The sequence below is a fragment of the Bombina bombina genome, chromosome 11 (genome assembly GCF_027579735.1).
Source record: "Bombina bombina isolate aBomBom1 chromosome 11, aBomBom1.pri, whole genome shotgun sequence".
Classification (NCBI taxonomy): domain Eukaryota; kingdom Metazoa; phylum Chordata; class Amphibia; order Anura; family Bombinatoridae; genus Bombina; species Bombina bombina.
In genome coordinates this window covers 96,184,485-96,201,237 of record NC_069509.1, presented here as the reverse complement: position 1 = coordinate 96,201,237, position 16,753 = coordinate 96,184,485, and the positions used below count along the sequence as shown (strand labels likewise).

The window sequence follows — 16,753 nt, the reverse complement described above, 5'->3', positions numbered from 1 at the left end:
CCTGGAAGAGACTCTTGACTCAATAACTATAGATGAGACTTCAAGCAAGCTTAAAACACTTAAGCTAGCTAATTCATTTGTTTCAGATGCCGTAGTACATTTAACCAAACTTACGGCTAAGAATTCCGGATTCGCCATTCAGGCACGCAGAGCACTGTGGCTAAAATCCTGGTCAGCTGACGTTACATCTAAATTACTTAACATACCTTTCAAAGGGCAGACCTTTTTTCGGGCCCGGTTTGAAAGAAATTATCGCTGACATTACAGGAGGTAAAGGCCATGCCCTGCCTCAAGACAGAGCCAAACCTAAGGCTAGACAGTCTAATTTTCGTTCCTTTCGTAATTTCAAGGCAGGAGCAGCATCAACTTCCTCTGCTCCAAAACAGGAAGGAGCTGTTGCTCGCTACAGACAAGGCTGGAGACCTAACCAGTCCTGGAACAAGAGCAAGCAGGCAAGAAAACCTGCTGCTGCCCCTAAGACAGCATGAATTGAGGGCCCCCGATCCGGGAACGGATCTAGTGGGGGGCAGACTTTCTCTCTTCGCCCAGGCTTGGGCAAGAGATGTCCAGGATCCCTGGGCGTTAGAGATCATATCTCAGGGATATCTTCTGGACTTCAAATCCTCTCCCCCAAAAGGGAGATTTCATCTGTCAAGGTTGTCAACAAACCAAATAAAGAAAGAGGCGTTTCTACGCTGTGTACAAGATCTTTTACTAATGGGAGTGATCCATCCGGTTCCGCGGTCGGAACATGGACAGGGGTTTTACTCAAATCTGTTTGTGGTTCCCAAAAAAGAGGGAACCTTCAGGCCAATCTTGGATTTAAAGATCCTAAACAAATTCCTAAGAGTTCCATCATTCAAAATGGAAACTATTCGGACAATCCTACCCATGATCCAAAAGGGTCAGTACATGACCACAGTGGATTTAAAGGATGCTTACCTTCACATACCGATTCACAGAGATCATTACCGGTATCTAAGGTTTGCCTTCCTAGACAGGCATTACCAGTTTGTAGCTCTTCCATTCGGATTGGCTACGGCTCCAAGAATCTTCACAAAGGTTCTGGGTGCTCTTCTGGCGGTTCTAAGACCGCAAGGAATTTCGGTAGCTCCGTACCTAGACGACATTCTGATACAAGCTTCAAGCTTTCAAACTGCCAAGTCTCATACAGAGTTAGTACTGGCATTTCTAAGGTCGCATGGATGGAAGGTGAACGAAAAGAAGAGTTCTCTCTTTCCACTCACAAGAGTTCCCTTCTTGGGGACTCTTATAGATTCTGTAGAAATGAAGATCTACCTGACAGAAGACAGGTTAACAAAGCTTCAAAATGCATGCCGTGTCCTTCATTCCATTCAACACCCGTCAGTGGCTCAATGCATGGAGGTGATCGGCTTAATGATGGCGGCAATGGACATAGTACCCTTTGCACGCCTACATCTCAGACCGCTGCAATTGTGCATGCTAAGTCAGTGGAATGGGGATTACTCAGATTTGTCCCCTACTCTGAATCTGGATCAAGAGACCAGAAATTCTCTTCTATGGTGGCTTTCTCGGCCACATCTGTCCAGGGGGATGCCATTCAGCAGGCCAGATTGGACAATTGTAACAACAGACGCCAGCCTACTAGGTTGGGGCGCTGTCTGGAATTCTCTGAAGGCTCAGGGATCATGGACTCAGGAGGAGAGTCTCCTGCCAATAAACATTCTGGAATTGAGAGCAGTTTTCAATGCCCTTCTGGCTTGGCCCCAGTTAACAACTCGGGGGTTCATCACGTTTCAGTCGGACAACATCACGACTGTAGCTTACATCAACCATCAAGGAGGGACAAGAAGCTCCCTAGCGATGATGGAAGTATCAAAGATAATTCGCTGGGCAGAGTCTCACTCTTGCCACCTGTCAGCAATCCACATCCCGGGAGTGGAGAACTGGGAGGCGGATTTCCTAAGTCGTCAGACTTTTCATCCGGGGGAGTGGGAACTTCATCCGGAGGTCTTTGCCCAAATACTTCGACGTTGGGGCAAACCAGAGATAGATCTCATGGCGTCTCGACAGAACGCCAAGCTTCCTTGTTACGGGTCCAGATCCAGGGATCCGGGAGTGGTCCTGATAGATGCCTTGACAGCACCTTGGACCTTCGGGATGGCTTATGTGTTTCCACCCTTCCCGATGCTTCCTCGATTGATTGCCAGAATCAAACAGGAGAGAGCATCGGTGATTCTAATAGCGCCTGCGTGGCCACGCAGGACTTGGTATGCAGATCTATTGGACATGTCATCCTGTCCACCTTGGTCTCTGCCTCTGAGACAGGACCTTCTGATCCAGGGTCCCTTCAAACATCAAAATCTAATTTCTCTGAAGCTGACTGCTTGGAAATTGAACGCTTGATTTTATCTAAACGTGGTTTTTCTGAGTCAGTAATTGATACCTTAATACAGGCTAGGAAGCCTGTTACCAGAAAGATTTACCATAAAATATGGCGTAAATACTTATATTGGTGCGAATCCAAAAGTTACTCATGGAGTAAGGTTAGGATTCCTAGGATATTGTCTTTTCTACAAGAAGGTTTAGAAAAGGGTTTATCCGCTAGTTCCTTAAAGGGACAGATTTCAGCTCTGTCCATTCTTTTACACAAACGTCTGTCAGAGGTTCCAGACGTTCAGGCTTTTTGTCAGGCTTTGGCCAGGATTAAGCCTGTGTTTAAAACTGTTGCTCCGCCATGGAGTTTGAACTTAGTTCTTAATGTTTTACAGGGTGTTCCGTTTGAACCCCTTCATTCCATTGATATCAAATTGTTATCTTGGAAAGTTCTGTTTTTAATGGCTATTTCCTCGGCTCGAAGAGTCTCTGAGTTATCTGCCTTACATTGTGATTCTCCTTATCTGATTTCTCCAACATTGGTGTGTCCGGTCCACGGCGTCATCCTTACTTGTGGGATATTCTCTTCCCCAACAGGAAATGGCAAAGAGTCCCAGCAAAGCTGGTCACATGATCCCTCCTAGGCTCCGCCCACCCCAGTCATTCTCTTTGCCGTTGCACACTTTTGCCAAATTTTACAAATTTGATACTTTTGCTTCTTCGGAGGCTATTTTTGGGAGAAAGGTTTTGCAAGCCGTGGTGCCTTCCATTTAGGTGACCTGATTTGCTCCCTCCCTTCATCCGTGTCCTAAAGCTTTGGTATTGGTTCCCACAAGTAAGGATGACGCCGTGGACCGGACACACCAATGTTGGAGAAAACAGAATTTATGCTTACCTGATAAATTACTTTCTCCAACGGTGTGTCCGGTCCACGGCCCGCCCTGGTTTTTTTAATCAGGTCTGATGAATTATTTTCTCTAACTACAGTCACCACGGTATCATATGGTTTCTCCTATATATATTTCCTCCTGTCCGTCGGTCGAATGACTGGGGTGGGCGGAGCCTAGGAGGGATCATGTGACCAGCTTTGCTGGGACTCTTTGCCATTTCCTGTTGGGGAAGAGAATATCCCACAAGTAAGGATGACGCCGTGGACCGGACACACCGTTGGAGAAAGTAATTTATCAGGTAAGCATAAATTCTGTTTTTTCATTCAGACAAGGTAGTTCTGCGTACTAAACCTGGGTTCTTACCTAAGGTGGTCACTAACAGGAATATCAATCAAGAGATTGTTGTTCCATCTTTGTGTCCTAATCCTTCTTCGAAGAAGGAACGTCTTCTACACAATCTAGATGTAGTCCGTGCCCTGAAATTTTATCTACAGGCAACTAAGGATTTTCGACAAACGTCTTCCCTGTTTGTCGTTTATTCTGGTCAGAGGAGAGGTCAAAAAGCCTCTGCTACCTCTCTCTCTTTTTGGCTTCGTAGCATAATACGTTTAGCTTATGAGACTGCTGGACAGCAGCCTCCTGAAAGAATTACAGCTCATTCTACTAGAGCTGTGGCTTCCACTTGGGCCTTTAAGAATGAGGCTTCTGTTGAACAGATTTGCAAGGCTGCAACTTGGTCTTCTCTTCATACTTTCTCCAACATAGGTGTGTCCGGTCCACGGCGTCATCCTTACTTGTGGGATATTCTCTTCCCCAACAGGAAATGGCAAAGAGCCCAGCAAAGCTGGTCACATGATCCCTCCTAGGCTCCGCCTACCCCAGTCATTCTCTTTGCTGTTGTACAGGCAACATCTCCACGGAGATGGCTTAGAGTTTTTTAGTGTTTAACTGTAGTTTTTCATTATTCAATCAAGAGTTTGTTATTTTCAAATAGTGCTGGTACGTACTATTTACTCAGAAACAGAAAAGAGATGAAGAATTCTGTTTGTATGAGGAAAATGATTTTAGCAACCGTAACTAAAATCCATGGCTGTTCCACACAGGACTGTTGAGAGCAATTAACTTCAGTTGGGGGAACAGTTTGCAGTCCCTTGCTGCTTGAGGTATGACACATTCTAACAAGACGATGTAATGCTGGAAGCTGTCATTTTCCCTATGGGATCCGGTAAGCCATGTTTATTACGATTGTAAATAAGGGCTTCACAAGGGCTTATTTAAACTGTAGACTTTTTCTGGGCTAAATCGATTGATTATTAACACATATTTAGCCTTGAGGAATCATTTTATCTGGGTATTTTGATATAATAATATCGGCAGGCACTGTTTTAGACACCTTATTCTTTAGGGGCTTTCCCAAAGCATAGGCAGAGTCTCATTTTCGCGCCGGTGTTGCGCACTTGTTTTTGAGAGGCATGGCATGCAGTCGCATGTGAGAGGAGCTCTGATACTTATAAAAGACTTCTGAAGGCGTCATTTGGTATCGTATTCCCCTTTGGGTTTGGTTGGGTCTCAGCAAAGCAGATACCAGGGACTGTAAAGGGGTTTAAAGCTTAAAACGGCTCCGGTTCCGTTATTTTAAGGGTTAAAGCTTCCAAAATTGGTGTGCAATATTTTCAAGGCTTTAAGACGCTGTGGTGAAAATTTGGTGAATTTTGAACAATTCCTTCATGTTTTTTCGCAATTGCAGTAATAAAGTGTGTTCAGTTTAAAATTTAAAGTGACAGTAACGGTTTTATTTTAAAACGTTTTTTGTACTTTCTGATCAAGTTTATGCCTGTTTAACATGTCTGAACTACCAGATAGACTGTGTTCTGAATGTGGGGAAGCCAGAATTCCTATTCATTTAAATAAATGTGATTTATGTGATAATGACAATGATGCCCAAGATGATTCCTCAAGTGAGGGGAGTAAGCATGGTACTGCATCATTCCCTCCTTCGTCTACACGAGTCTTGCCCACTCAGGAGGCCCCTAGTACATCTAGCGCGCCAATACTCCTTACTATGCAACAATTAACGGCTGTAATGGATAATTCTGTCAAAAACATTTTAGCCAAAATGAACCCTTGTCAGCGTAAGCGTGGCTGCTCTGTTTTAGTTACTGAAGAGCATGACGACGCTGATATTAATATCTCTGAAGGGCCCCTAACCCAATCTGAGGGGGCCAGGGAGGTTTTGTCTGAGGGAGAAATTACTGATTTAGGGAACATTTCTCAGCAGGCTGAATCTGATGTGATTACATTTAAATTTAAATTGGAACATCTCCGCATTTTGCTTAAGGAGGTATTATCCACTCTGGATGATTGTGAAAATTTAGTCATCCCAGAGAAACTATGTAAAATGGACAAGTTCCTAGAGGTGCCGGGGCTCCCAGAAGCTTTTCCTATACCCAAGCGGGTGGCGGACATTGTTAATAAAGAATGGGAAAGGCCCGGTATTCCTTTCGTCCCTCCCCCCATATTTAAAAAATTGTTTCCTATGGTCGACCCCAGAAAGGACTTATGGCAGTCAGTCCCCAAGGTCGAGGGAGCGGTTTCTACTTTAAACAAACGCACCACTATTCCCATAGAGGATAGTTGTGCTTTCAAAGATCCTATGGATAAAAAATTAGAAGGTTTGCTTAAAAAGATGTTTGTTCAGCAGGGTTACCTTCTACAACCCATTTCATGCATTGTCCCTGTCACTACTGCCGCATATTTCTGGTTTGATGAACTGCTTAAGGTGCTCGATAGTGACTCTCCTCCTTATGAGGAGATTATGGACAGAATCAATGCTCTCAAATTGGCTAATTCTTTCACTCTAGACGCCTCTTTGCAATTGGCTAAGTTAGCGGCTAAGAACTCTGGGTTTGCTATTGTGGCGCGCAGAGCGCTTTGGTTGAAATCTTGGTCGGCTGATGCGTCTTCCAAGAACAAGCTACTAAACATTCCTTTCAAGGGGAAAACGCTGTTTGGTCCTGACTTGAAAGAGATTATCTCTGATATCACTGGGGGTAAGGGCCACGCCCTTCCTCAGGATCGGCCCTTCAAGGCAAAAAATAGACCTAATTTTCGTCCCTTTCGTAAAAACGGACCAGCCCAAGGTGCTACGTCCTCTAAGCAAGAGGGTAATACTTCTCAGGCCAAGCCAGCTTGGAGACCAATGCAAGGCTGGAACAAGGGAAAGCAGGCCAAGAAACCTGCCACTGCTACCAAGACAGCATGAAATATTGGCCCCCGATCCGGGACCGGATCTGGTGGGGGGCAGACTCTCTCTCTTCGCTCAGGCTTGGGCAAGAGATGTTCTGGATCCTTGGGCGCTAGAAATAGTCTCCCAGGGTTATCTTCTGGAATTCAAGGGACTTCCCCCAAGGGGGAGGTTCCACAGGTCGCAGTTGTCTTCAGACCACATAAAAAGACAGGCGTTCTTACATTGTGTAGAAGACCTGTTAAAAATGGGAGTGATTCATCCTGTTCCATTAAGAGAACAAGGGATGGGGTTCTACTCCAATCTGTTCATAGTTCCCAAAAAAGAGGGAACGTTCAGACCAATCCTAGATCTCAAGATCTTAAACAAATTTCTCAAGGTCCCATCGTTCAAGATGGAAACCATTCGAACTATCCTTCCTTCCATCCAGGAAGGTCAATTCATGACCACGGTGGATTTAAAGGATGCGTATCTACATATTCCTATCCACAAGGAACATCATCGGTTCCTAAGGTTTGCATTCCTGGACAAACATTACCAGTTCGTGGCGCTTCCTTTCGGATTAGCCACTGCTCCAAGGATTTTCACAAAGGTACTAGGGTCCCTTCTAGCGGTGCTAAGACCAAGGGGCATTGCAGTAGTACCTTACCTGGACGACATTCTGATTCAAGCGTCGTCCCTTCCTCAAGCAAAGGCTCACACGGACATTGTCCTGGCCTTTCTCAGATCTCACGGCTGGAAAGTGAACGTGGAAAAGAGTTCTCTATCCCCGTCAACAAGGGTTCCCTTCTTGGGAACAATTATAGACTCCTTAGAAATGAGGATCTTTCTAACAGAGGCCAAAAAAACAAAGCTTCTGGACTCTTGTCGGATACTTCATTCCGTTCCTCTTCCTTCCATAGCTCAGTGCATGGAAGTGATCGGGTTGATGGTGGCGGCGATGGACATAGTTCCTTTTGCGCGCATTCATCTAAGACCATTACAACTGTGCATGCTCAGTCAGTGGAATGGGGACTATACAGACTTGTCTCCGAAGATACAAGTAAATCAGAGAACCAGAGACTCACTCCGTTGGTGGCTGTCCCTGGACAATCTGTCTCAAGGGATGATGTTCCACAGACCAGAGTGGGTCATTGTCACGACCGACGCCAGTCTGATAGGCTGGGGCGCGGTCTGGGGATCCCTGAAAGCTCAGGGTCTTTGGTCTCGAGAAGAATCTCTTCTACCGATAAATATTCTGGAACTGAGAGCGATATTCAATGCTCTCCAGGCCTGGCCCCAGCTTGCGAGGACCAGGTTCATACGGTTTCAATCAGACAACATGACGACTGTTGCGTACATCAACCATCAGGGGGGAACAAGGAGTTCCCTAGCGATGGAAGAAGTAACCAAAATTATTCTTTGGGCGGAGTCTCACTCCTGCCACCTGTCTGCTATCCACATCCCAGGAGTGGAAAATTGGGAAGCGGATTTTCTGAGTCGGCAGACATTGCATCCGGGGGAGTGGGAACTCCATCCGGAAATCTTTGCCCAAGTCACTCACCTGTGGGGCATTCCAGACATGGATCTGATGGCCTCTCGTCAGAACTTCAAAGTTCCTTGCTACGGGGCCAGATCCAGGGATCCCAAGGCGGCTCTAGTGGATGCACTAGTAGCACCTTGGACCTTCAAACTAGCTTATGTGTTCCCGCCATTTCCTCTCATCCCCAGGCTGATAGCCAGGATCAAGCAGGAGAGGGTGTCGGTGATCTTGATAGCTCCTGCGTGGCCACGCAGGACTTGGTATGCAGATCTGGTGAATATGTCATCGGCTCCACCTTGGAAGCTACCTTTGAGACGAGACCTTCTTGTTCAGGGTCCGTTCGAACATCCGAATCTGGTTTCACTCCAGCTGACTGCTTGGAGATTGAACGCTTGATTTTATCGAAGCGAGGATTCTCAGATTCTGTTATCGATACTCTTGTTCAGGCCAGAAAGCCTGTGACTAGAAAGATTTACCACAAAATTTGGAAAAAATATATCTGTTGGTGTGAATCTAAAGGATTCCCTTGGGACAAGGTTAAGATTCCTAGGATTCTATCCTTCCTTCAAGAAGGATTGGAAAAAGGATTATCTGCAAGTTCCCTGAAGGGACAGATTTCTGCCTTGTCGGTATTACTTCACAAAAAGCTGGCAGCTGTGCCAGATGTTCAAGCCTTTGTTCAGGCTCTGGTTAGAATCAAGCCTGTTTACAAACCTTTGACTCCTCCTTGGAGTCTCAATTTAGTTCTTTCAGTTCTTCAGGGGGTTCCGTTTGAACCCTTACATTCCGTTGATATTAAGTTATTATCTTGGAAAGTTTTGTTTTTAGTTGCGATTTCTTCTGCTAGAAGAGTCTCAGAATTATCTGCTCTGCAGTGTTCTCCTCCTTATCTGGTGTTCCATGCAGATAAGGTGGTTTTACGTACTAAACCTGGTTTTCTTCCAAAAGTTGTTTCTAACAAAAACATTAACCAGGAGATTATCGTACCTTCTCTGTGTCCAAAACCAGTTTCAAAGAAGGAACGTTTGTTGCACAATTTGGATGTTGTTCGCGCTCTAAAATTCTATTTAGATGCTACAAAGGATTTTAGACAAACATCTTCCTTGTTTGTTGTTTATTCAGGTAAAAGGAGAGGTCAAAAAGCAACTTCTACCTCTCTCTCTTTTTGGATTAAAAGCATCATCAGATTGGCTTACGAGACTGCCGGACGGCAGCCTCCCGAAAGAATCACAGCTCATTCCACTAGGGCTGTGGCTTCCACATGGGCCTTCAAGAACGAGGCTTCTGTTGATCAGATATGTAGGGCAGCGACTTGGTCTTCACTGCACACTTTTACCAAATTTTACAAGTTTGATACTTTTGCTTCTTCTGAGGCTATTTTTGGGAGAAAGGTTTTGCAAGCCGTGGTGCCTTCCATTTAGGTGACCTGATTTGCTCCCTCCCTTCATCCGTGTCCTAAAGCTTTGGTATTGGTTCCCACAAGTAAGGATGACGCCGTGGACCGGACACACCTATGTTGGAGAAAACAGAATTTATGTTTACCTGATAAATTTCTTTCTCCAACGGTGTGTCCGGTCCACGGCCCGCCCTGGTTTTTTTAATCAGGTCTGATATTTTATTTTCTTTAACTACAGTCACCACGGTACCATATGGTTTCTCCTATGCAAATATTCCTCCTTAACGTCGGTCGAATGACTGGGGTAGGCGGAGCCTAGGAGGGATCATGTGACCAGCTTTGCTGGGCTCTTTGCCATTTCCTGTTGGGGAAGAGAATATCCCACAAGTAAGGATGACGCCGTGGACCGGACACACCGTTGGAGAAAGAAATTTATCAGGTAAACATAAATTCTGTTTTTTCCAAATTTTCCAAATTTGACACTTTTGCTTCTTCGGAGGCTGTTTTTGGGAGAAAGGTTCTTCAGGCAGTGGTTCCTTCCGTATAAAGAGCCTGCCTGTCCCTCCCGTCATCCGTGTACTTTAGCTTTGGTATTGGTATCCCAGAAGTAATGATGACCCGTGGACTGACCACACTTAACAGGAGAAAACATAATTTATGCTTACCTGATAAATTCCTTTCTCCTGTAGTGTGGTCAGTCCACGGCCCGCCCTCTTTTTATGGCAGGTCTAAATTTTTAAATTATACTCCAGTCACCACTGCACCCTTTGGCTTCTCCTTTCTCGTTGGTTCTCGGTCGAATGACTGGGTGTGACGTAGAGGGGAGGAGCTATATAGCAGCTCTGCTGGGTGATCCTCTTGCACTTCCTGTTGGGGAGGAGTTAATATCCCAGAAGTAATGATGACCCGTGGACTGACCACACTACAGGAGAAAGGAATTTATCAGGTAAGCATAAATTATGTTTTCTATGTAATATTTAACCTGTTGCCAGTATGGTTGTATAACAGGGCAATCTCACCAAATGTGGGAAAAGGAATATTTCTGGCAACAACTTGAAGATTTAGAGAAGATTTTGTACAACCAAACGCGTGAATCACTTGGAGAGCCAGCATAATATAGGTTTGTTCTTTTCACTGATTTCCCTGTCCCCCAGAACCATAGAACCCCTGCTAACCAATCACAAACTAATATTCAGATATAGCAAAAACTCTGTTTGCACATGTGTAGACTGGGTTAGCCTGCCCTCTTGTATTCCTCTAAGTAGGTTTAGGAATGGAAAAGTAAACAAAATCTCACATAAATTGCCTAAAAGTATTAACCCAAGCCTCCCTGGGAGAAAGTAAAACAAGCACAATATTTAGATGTGTTTTACAGCAAAAGGCTGCAAAATAAATGAATGTATATTGCACTAAAGTTTCACTTGCAATCATGACACATTTTATGCGTTTTTGAAATGTCAGGTTTTAATGGTCCCTCAATCTGTTTAGATTACAAAATGCTATGAAATAGCATTAAACTGGGATTGTACCAATTACTTGGAACCTCCGTTTTCTCCTTTCTTCTAGGTAATTGTATCCCGGGGAGGACGCTTTCTTGAAGCTCCTGTGTCAGGTAACCAGCAGCTGTCCAATGATGGTATGTTGGTGATTCTTGCCGCTGGAGATCAAGGTGTCTATGAAGACTGCAGCAGCTGTTTCCAAGCTATGGGGAAGGCATCATTCTTTTTAGGTAAGGGTGCTACAGTTATTTCAAGATGTAAAACTTGAGGTTACAAAATGAGTCCTATGATTTGCTTCAGAAACTCAAGGCAAAAACAAATGGCAATTCTATTTCCTGCTCAAAGTCTCAAACATAAATGTTTAATCTTAAAATTAGCAGCAAATGAGCGTATACACTGCAATTACTCTTAATAGCCCTCTTAATAACTTTAAAAAATACTTTGATATTTCAATTTTTTTCTTGAAAGCTGTAACAACATAAATATCCTAATTAAAAAAAGGAAAAGACTGTTGGTCTTGCACTCTAGAAGACCCCGATTTTGAGTGGTGTGTGTTGTAATGGATCAAAGTGATTGTAAACCTAAGCACTGGCTGTGCATGGCTTAATGGTAACTGTTAAAGGAATATGAAACCCATCATTTTCCTTTTATGAATCAGAGCATACATTTTTAGACAACTTTCCAATTTACTTCTGTTATATCAATTTTTGCTTCATTCTCTTAATACCCTTTGTTAACTAAGTAACAATGCGCTACTAGCTGAAAATCTCAATAAGCAAATCACAAGAAGCATTTGTGTAGCCACCAATTAGCACCCAGCTCCTGAGTCTACCTAGTTATTCTTTTCAACAAATGATACCAAGGGAACTAAGCAAATTAGATACAAGTAAATTGGAAAATTGTTTAAAATGGTATGCTCTATCTAAATCGTGAAGAACAAAATATGGTTTCATGTCATTTTATAGCATCTTTGCTGTTTGTTGTATGCATGAAAATTGCAAACCCAACCTCCTGAGGCTTTCTGCAATATGGTCTCTGATGGTCTATTATAATTTCATCAAAAAGATGTGCAAACGGAGCAGTAGTCTTAACAACAAAAATACAAGAAATCAAAGTCTGTAAAGAAAATCATTTTGAATTAACATCAAGCATAACTGTTAATATGTTTAGACTTACTATTAATATATGTTCAGACTTCCATGTGCCAAAACCATTTTTGGACCTAATTAAACTTCTGACAGCTGTTACCATAAGACAGTCGCAAAAGGATGAAACGGACTCTGTAGTTAAGTTTGACAACTCCCGGTCAACCTCTTAATGTGTTTAAAGACCCTTTATGGTTTTATTTGTTTAAGTGCTATGGGCATAGATTTTCAAAAATGTACACATTTATTGTACTTGTGCAGTTGAAGACCTCTCTCACCCTAGTTTCCACTTTATTTTGAATTTCTAGCATGTACATAATAAGTTACATTTGATTTTCTTTTAGGGGAAGTGGGAAATGCAGCACGGATGATGTTGATTCTCAACATGGTACAGGGGAGTTTCATGGCCACAATAGCAGAAGGCATGACATTGGCTCAGGTGACTGGGCAGTCCCAACAGACACTGCTAGATATCCTGAATCAAGGGCAACTTGCAAACATCTTCCTGGACCAAAAGTGCCAAAGTAAGAAGACCTATGTTCATGTGAAACTGTTGTGCAAAGTAGAATACTAGATAACAATACCTCTTGCCTAGAGGTCTAAATGAGTCATTAAAAGCATTGCACAGCTATTATATGCTCCCGACTTGCACTGAATTTAACACAGGTGTTCAGGACAGTAAATGGTTAAATAAAACAATATTTCTTTTCTAAGACATGGAGAGTCCACAACGTCATTGCAATTACTAGTGGGTTATTCACTTCTGGCCAGCAGGAGGCGGCAAATAGCACTACAGCAAAGCTGTTAAGTGTCACTTTCCTTACACATAACCCACAGTCATTCACTTTGCCTCTGTCAATGGAGGTGGTGAGGTTTGGCGTCTGAAGATATTGATTTCTTTTTTGGGGTACTTTTCCCTGCAAGCAAGGATTTGGGTTTAGCTGTGTCAACGTCAAACTCTTGAGTAAGACTAGTGGTGACTTTTAAGCTGAAATCTGAGCAAGGACCACCTCCCTACTTTCTAACATATTTGCTGCCCTTGGTATAGAAAGCCAGAGTTGGTTAATCTGTTCTTCTTTTTCTACAGGTCTCTTTAAGGAGTATGTGTCCTTTTCTTTCATGTAATTAGCAAGAGTCCATGAGCTAGTGACGTATGGGATATACATTCCTACCAGGAGGGGCAAAGTTTCCCAAACCTTAAAATGCCTATAAATACACCCCTCACCACACCCACAATTCAGTTTTACAAACTTTGCCTCCTATGGAGGTGGTGAAGTAAGTTTGTGCTAGATTCTACGTTGATATGCGCTCCGCAGCAGGTTGGAGCCCGGTTTTCCTCTCAGCGTGCAGTGAATGTCAGAGGGATGTGAGGAGAGTATTGCCTGTTTGAATTCAATGATCTCCTTCTACGGGGTCTATTTCATAGGTTCTCTGTTATCGGTCGTAGAGATTCATCTCTTACCTCCCTTTTCAGATCGACGATATACTCTTATAAATATACCATTACCTCTGCTGATTTTCGTTTCAGTACTGGTTTGGCTTTCTACAACATGTAGATGAGTGTCCTGGGGTAAGTAAGTCTTATTTTCTGTGACACTCTAAGCTATGGTTGGGCACTTTTTTAATAAAGTTCTAAATATATGTATTCAAACATTTATTTGCCTTGACTCAGGATGTTCAACATTCCTTATTTTCAGACAGTCAGTTACATATTTGGGATAATGCATTTGAATCAAATATTTTTCTTACCTTAAAGATTTGACTTTTTTCCCTGTGGGCTGTTAGGCTCGCGGGGGCTGAAAATGCTTCATTTTATTGCGTCATTCTTGGCGCAGACTTTTTTGGCGCAAAAAATCTTTTCTGTTTCCGGCGTCATACGTGTCGCCGGAAATTGCATCATTTTTGACGTTCTTTTGCGCCAAAAAATGTCGGCGTTCCGGATGTGGCGTCATTTTTTGGCGCCAAAAGCATTTAGGCGCCAAATAATGTGGGCGTCTTATTTGGCGCTAAAAAAATATGGGCGTCTCTTTTGTCTCCACATTATTTAAGTCTCATTATTTATTGCTTCTGGTTGCTAGAAGCTTGTTCACTGGCATTTTTTCCCATTCCTGAAACTGTCATTTAAGGAATTTGATCAATTTTGCTTTATATGTTGTTTTTTCTCTTACATATTGCAAGATGTCTCACGTTGCATCTGAGTCAGAAGATACTTCAGGAAAATCGCTGTCTGGTGCTGGAACTACCAAAGCTAAGTGTATCTGCTGTAAACTTTTGGTAGCTATTCCTCCAGCTGTTGTTTGTATTAATTGTCATGACAAACTTGTTAATGCAGATAATATTTCCTTTAGTAATGTACCATTACCTGTTGCAGTTCCTTCAACATCTAATGTTCAGAATGTTCCTGATAACATAAGAGATTTTGTTTCTGAATCCATCAAGAAGGCTATGTCTGTTATTCCTCCTTCTAGTAAACATAAAAAATCTTTTAAAACTTCTCTTTATACAGATGAATTTTTCAATGAACATCATCATTCTGATTCTAATGACTCTTCTGGTTCAGAGGATTCTGTCTCAGAGATTGATGCTGATAAATCTTCATATTTATTTAAAATGGAATTTATTCGTTCTTTACTTAAAGAAGTACTAATTGCTTTAGAAATTGAGGATTCTGGTCCTCTTGATACTAAATCTAAACGTTTAGATAAGGTCTTTAAATCTCCTGTGGTTATTCCAGAAGTTTTTCCTGTTCCTGGTGCCATTTCTGAAGTAATTTCCAGAGAATGGAATAATTTGGGTAATTCATTTACTCCTTCTAAACGTTTTAAGCAATTATATCCTGTGCCGTCTGACAGATTAGAATTTTGGGACAAAATCCCTAAAGTTGATGGGGCTATTTCTACCCTTGCTAAACGTACTACTATTCCTACGTCAGATGGTACTTCGTTTAAGGATCCTTTAGATAGGAAAATTGAATCCTTTCTAAGAAAAGCTTATCTGTGTTCAGGTAATCTTCTTAGACCTGCTATATCATTGGCTGATGTTGCTGCAGCTTCAACTTTTTGGTTGGAAACTTTAGCGCAACAAGTAACAGATCATGATTCTCATAATATTATTCTTCTTCAACATGCTAATAATTTTATCTGTGATGCCATTTTTGATATTATCAGAGTTGATGTCAGGTTTATGTCTCTAGCTATTTTAGCTAGAAGAGCTTTATGGCTTAAAACTTGGAATGCTGATATGTCTTCTAAATCAACTCTACTTTCCATTTCTTTCCAGGGTAACAAATTATTTGGTTCTCAGTTGGATTCTATTATCTCAACTGTTACTGGTGGGAAAGGAACTTTTTTACCACAGGATAAAAAATCTAAGGGTAAAAACAGGGCTAATAATCGTTTTCGTTCCTTTCGTTTCAACAAAGAACAAAAGCCTGATCCTTCTTCCTCAGGAGCAGTTTCAGTTTGGAAACCATCTCCAGTCTGGAATAAATCCAAGCCTTCTAGAAAAGCAAAGCCAGCTTCTAAGTCCACATGAAGGTGCGGCCCTCATTCCAGCTCAGCTGGTAGGGGGCAGGTTACGTTTTTTCAAAGAAATTTGGATCAATTCTGTTCACAATCTTTGGATTCAGAACATTGTTTCAGAAGGGTACAGAATTGGTTTCAAGATAAGACCTCCTGCAAAGAGATTTTTTCTTTCCCGTGTCCCAGTAAATCCAGTGAAAGCTCAAGCATTTCTGAAATGTGTTTCAGATCTAGAGTTGGCTGGAGTAATTATGCCAGTTCCAGTTCTGGAACAGGGGATGGGGTTTTATTCAAATCTCTTCATTGTACCAAAGAAGGAGAATTCCTTCAGACCAGTTCTGGATCTAAAAATATTGAATCGTTATATAAGGATACCAACGTTCAAAATGGTAACTGTAAGGACTATCTTGCCTTTTGTTCAGCAAGGGCATTATATGTCCACAATAGATTTACAGGATGCATATCTGCATATTCCGATTCATCCAGATCATTATCAGTTCCTGAGATTCTCTTTTCTGGACAAGCATTACCAGTTTGTGGCTCTGCAGTTTGGCCTAGCTACAGCTCCAAGAATTTTTACAAAGGTTCTCGGTGCCCTTCTGTCTGTAATCAGAGAACAGGGTATTGTGGTATTTCCTTATTTGGACGATATCTTGGTACTTGCTCAGTCTTTACATTTAGCAGAATCTCATACGAATCGACTTGTGGTGTTTCTTCAAGTTCATGGTTGGAGGATCAATTCACTAAAAAATTAATTGATTCCTCAGACAAGGGTAACCTTTCTGGGTTTCCAGATAGATTCAGTGTCCATGACTCTGTCTTTGACAGACAAGAGACGTCTAAAATTGATTTCAGCTTGTCGAAACCTTCAGTCACAATCATTCCCTTCGGTAGCCTTATGCATGGAAATTCTAGGTCTTATGACTGCTGCATCGTACGCGATCCCCTTTGCTCGTTTTCACATGCGACCTCTTCAGCTCTGTATGCTGAATCAATGGTGCAGGGATTACACAAAGATATCTCAATTAATATCTTTAAAACCGATTGTACGACACTCTCTAACGTGGTGGACAGATCACCATCGTTTAATTCAGGGGGCTTCTTTTGTTCTTCCGACCTGGACTGTAATTTCAACAGATGCAAGTCTCACAGGTTGGGGAGCTGTGTGGGGATCTCTG

At 42.5% G+C, this 16,753-nt stretch overlaps 1 protein-coding gene across 1 annotated transcript in view; it reads left to right on the top strand.

The window, feature by feature from the left end:
- GLYR1 (glyoxylate reductase 1 homolog) overlaps nucleotides 1–16,753 on the top strand; it is a gene marked incomplete in the record, with an annotated part of 164,813 nt that overhangs the window by 126,686 nt on the left and 21,374 nt on the right. The window contains 2 exon segments of the mRNA XM_053694873.1: nucleotides 10,977–11,139; nucleotides 12,399–12,578. Coding sequence (XP_053550848.1) covers nucleotides 10,977–11,139; nucleotides 12,399–12,578 — 343 coding nt within the window.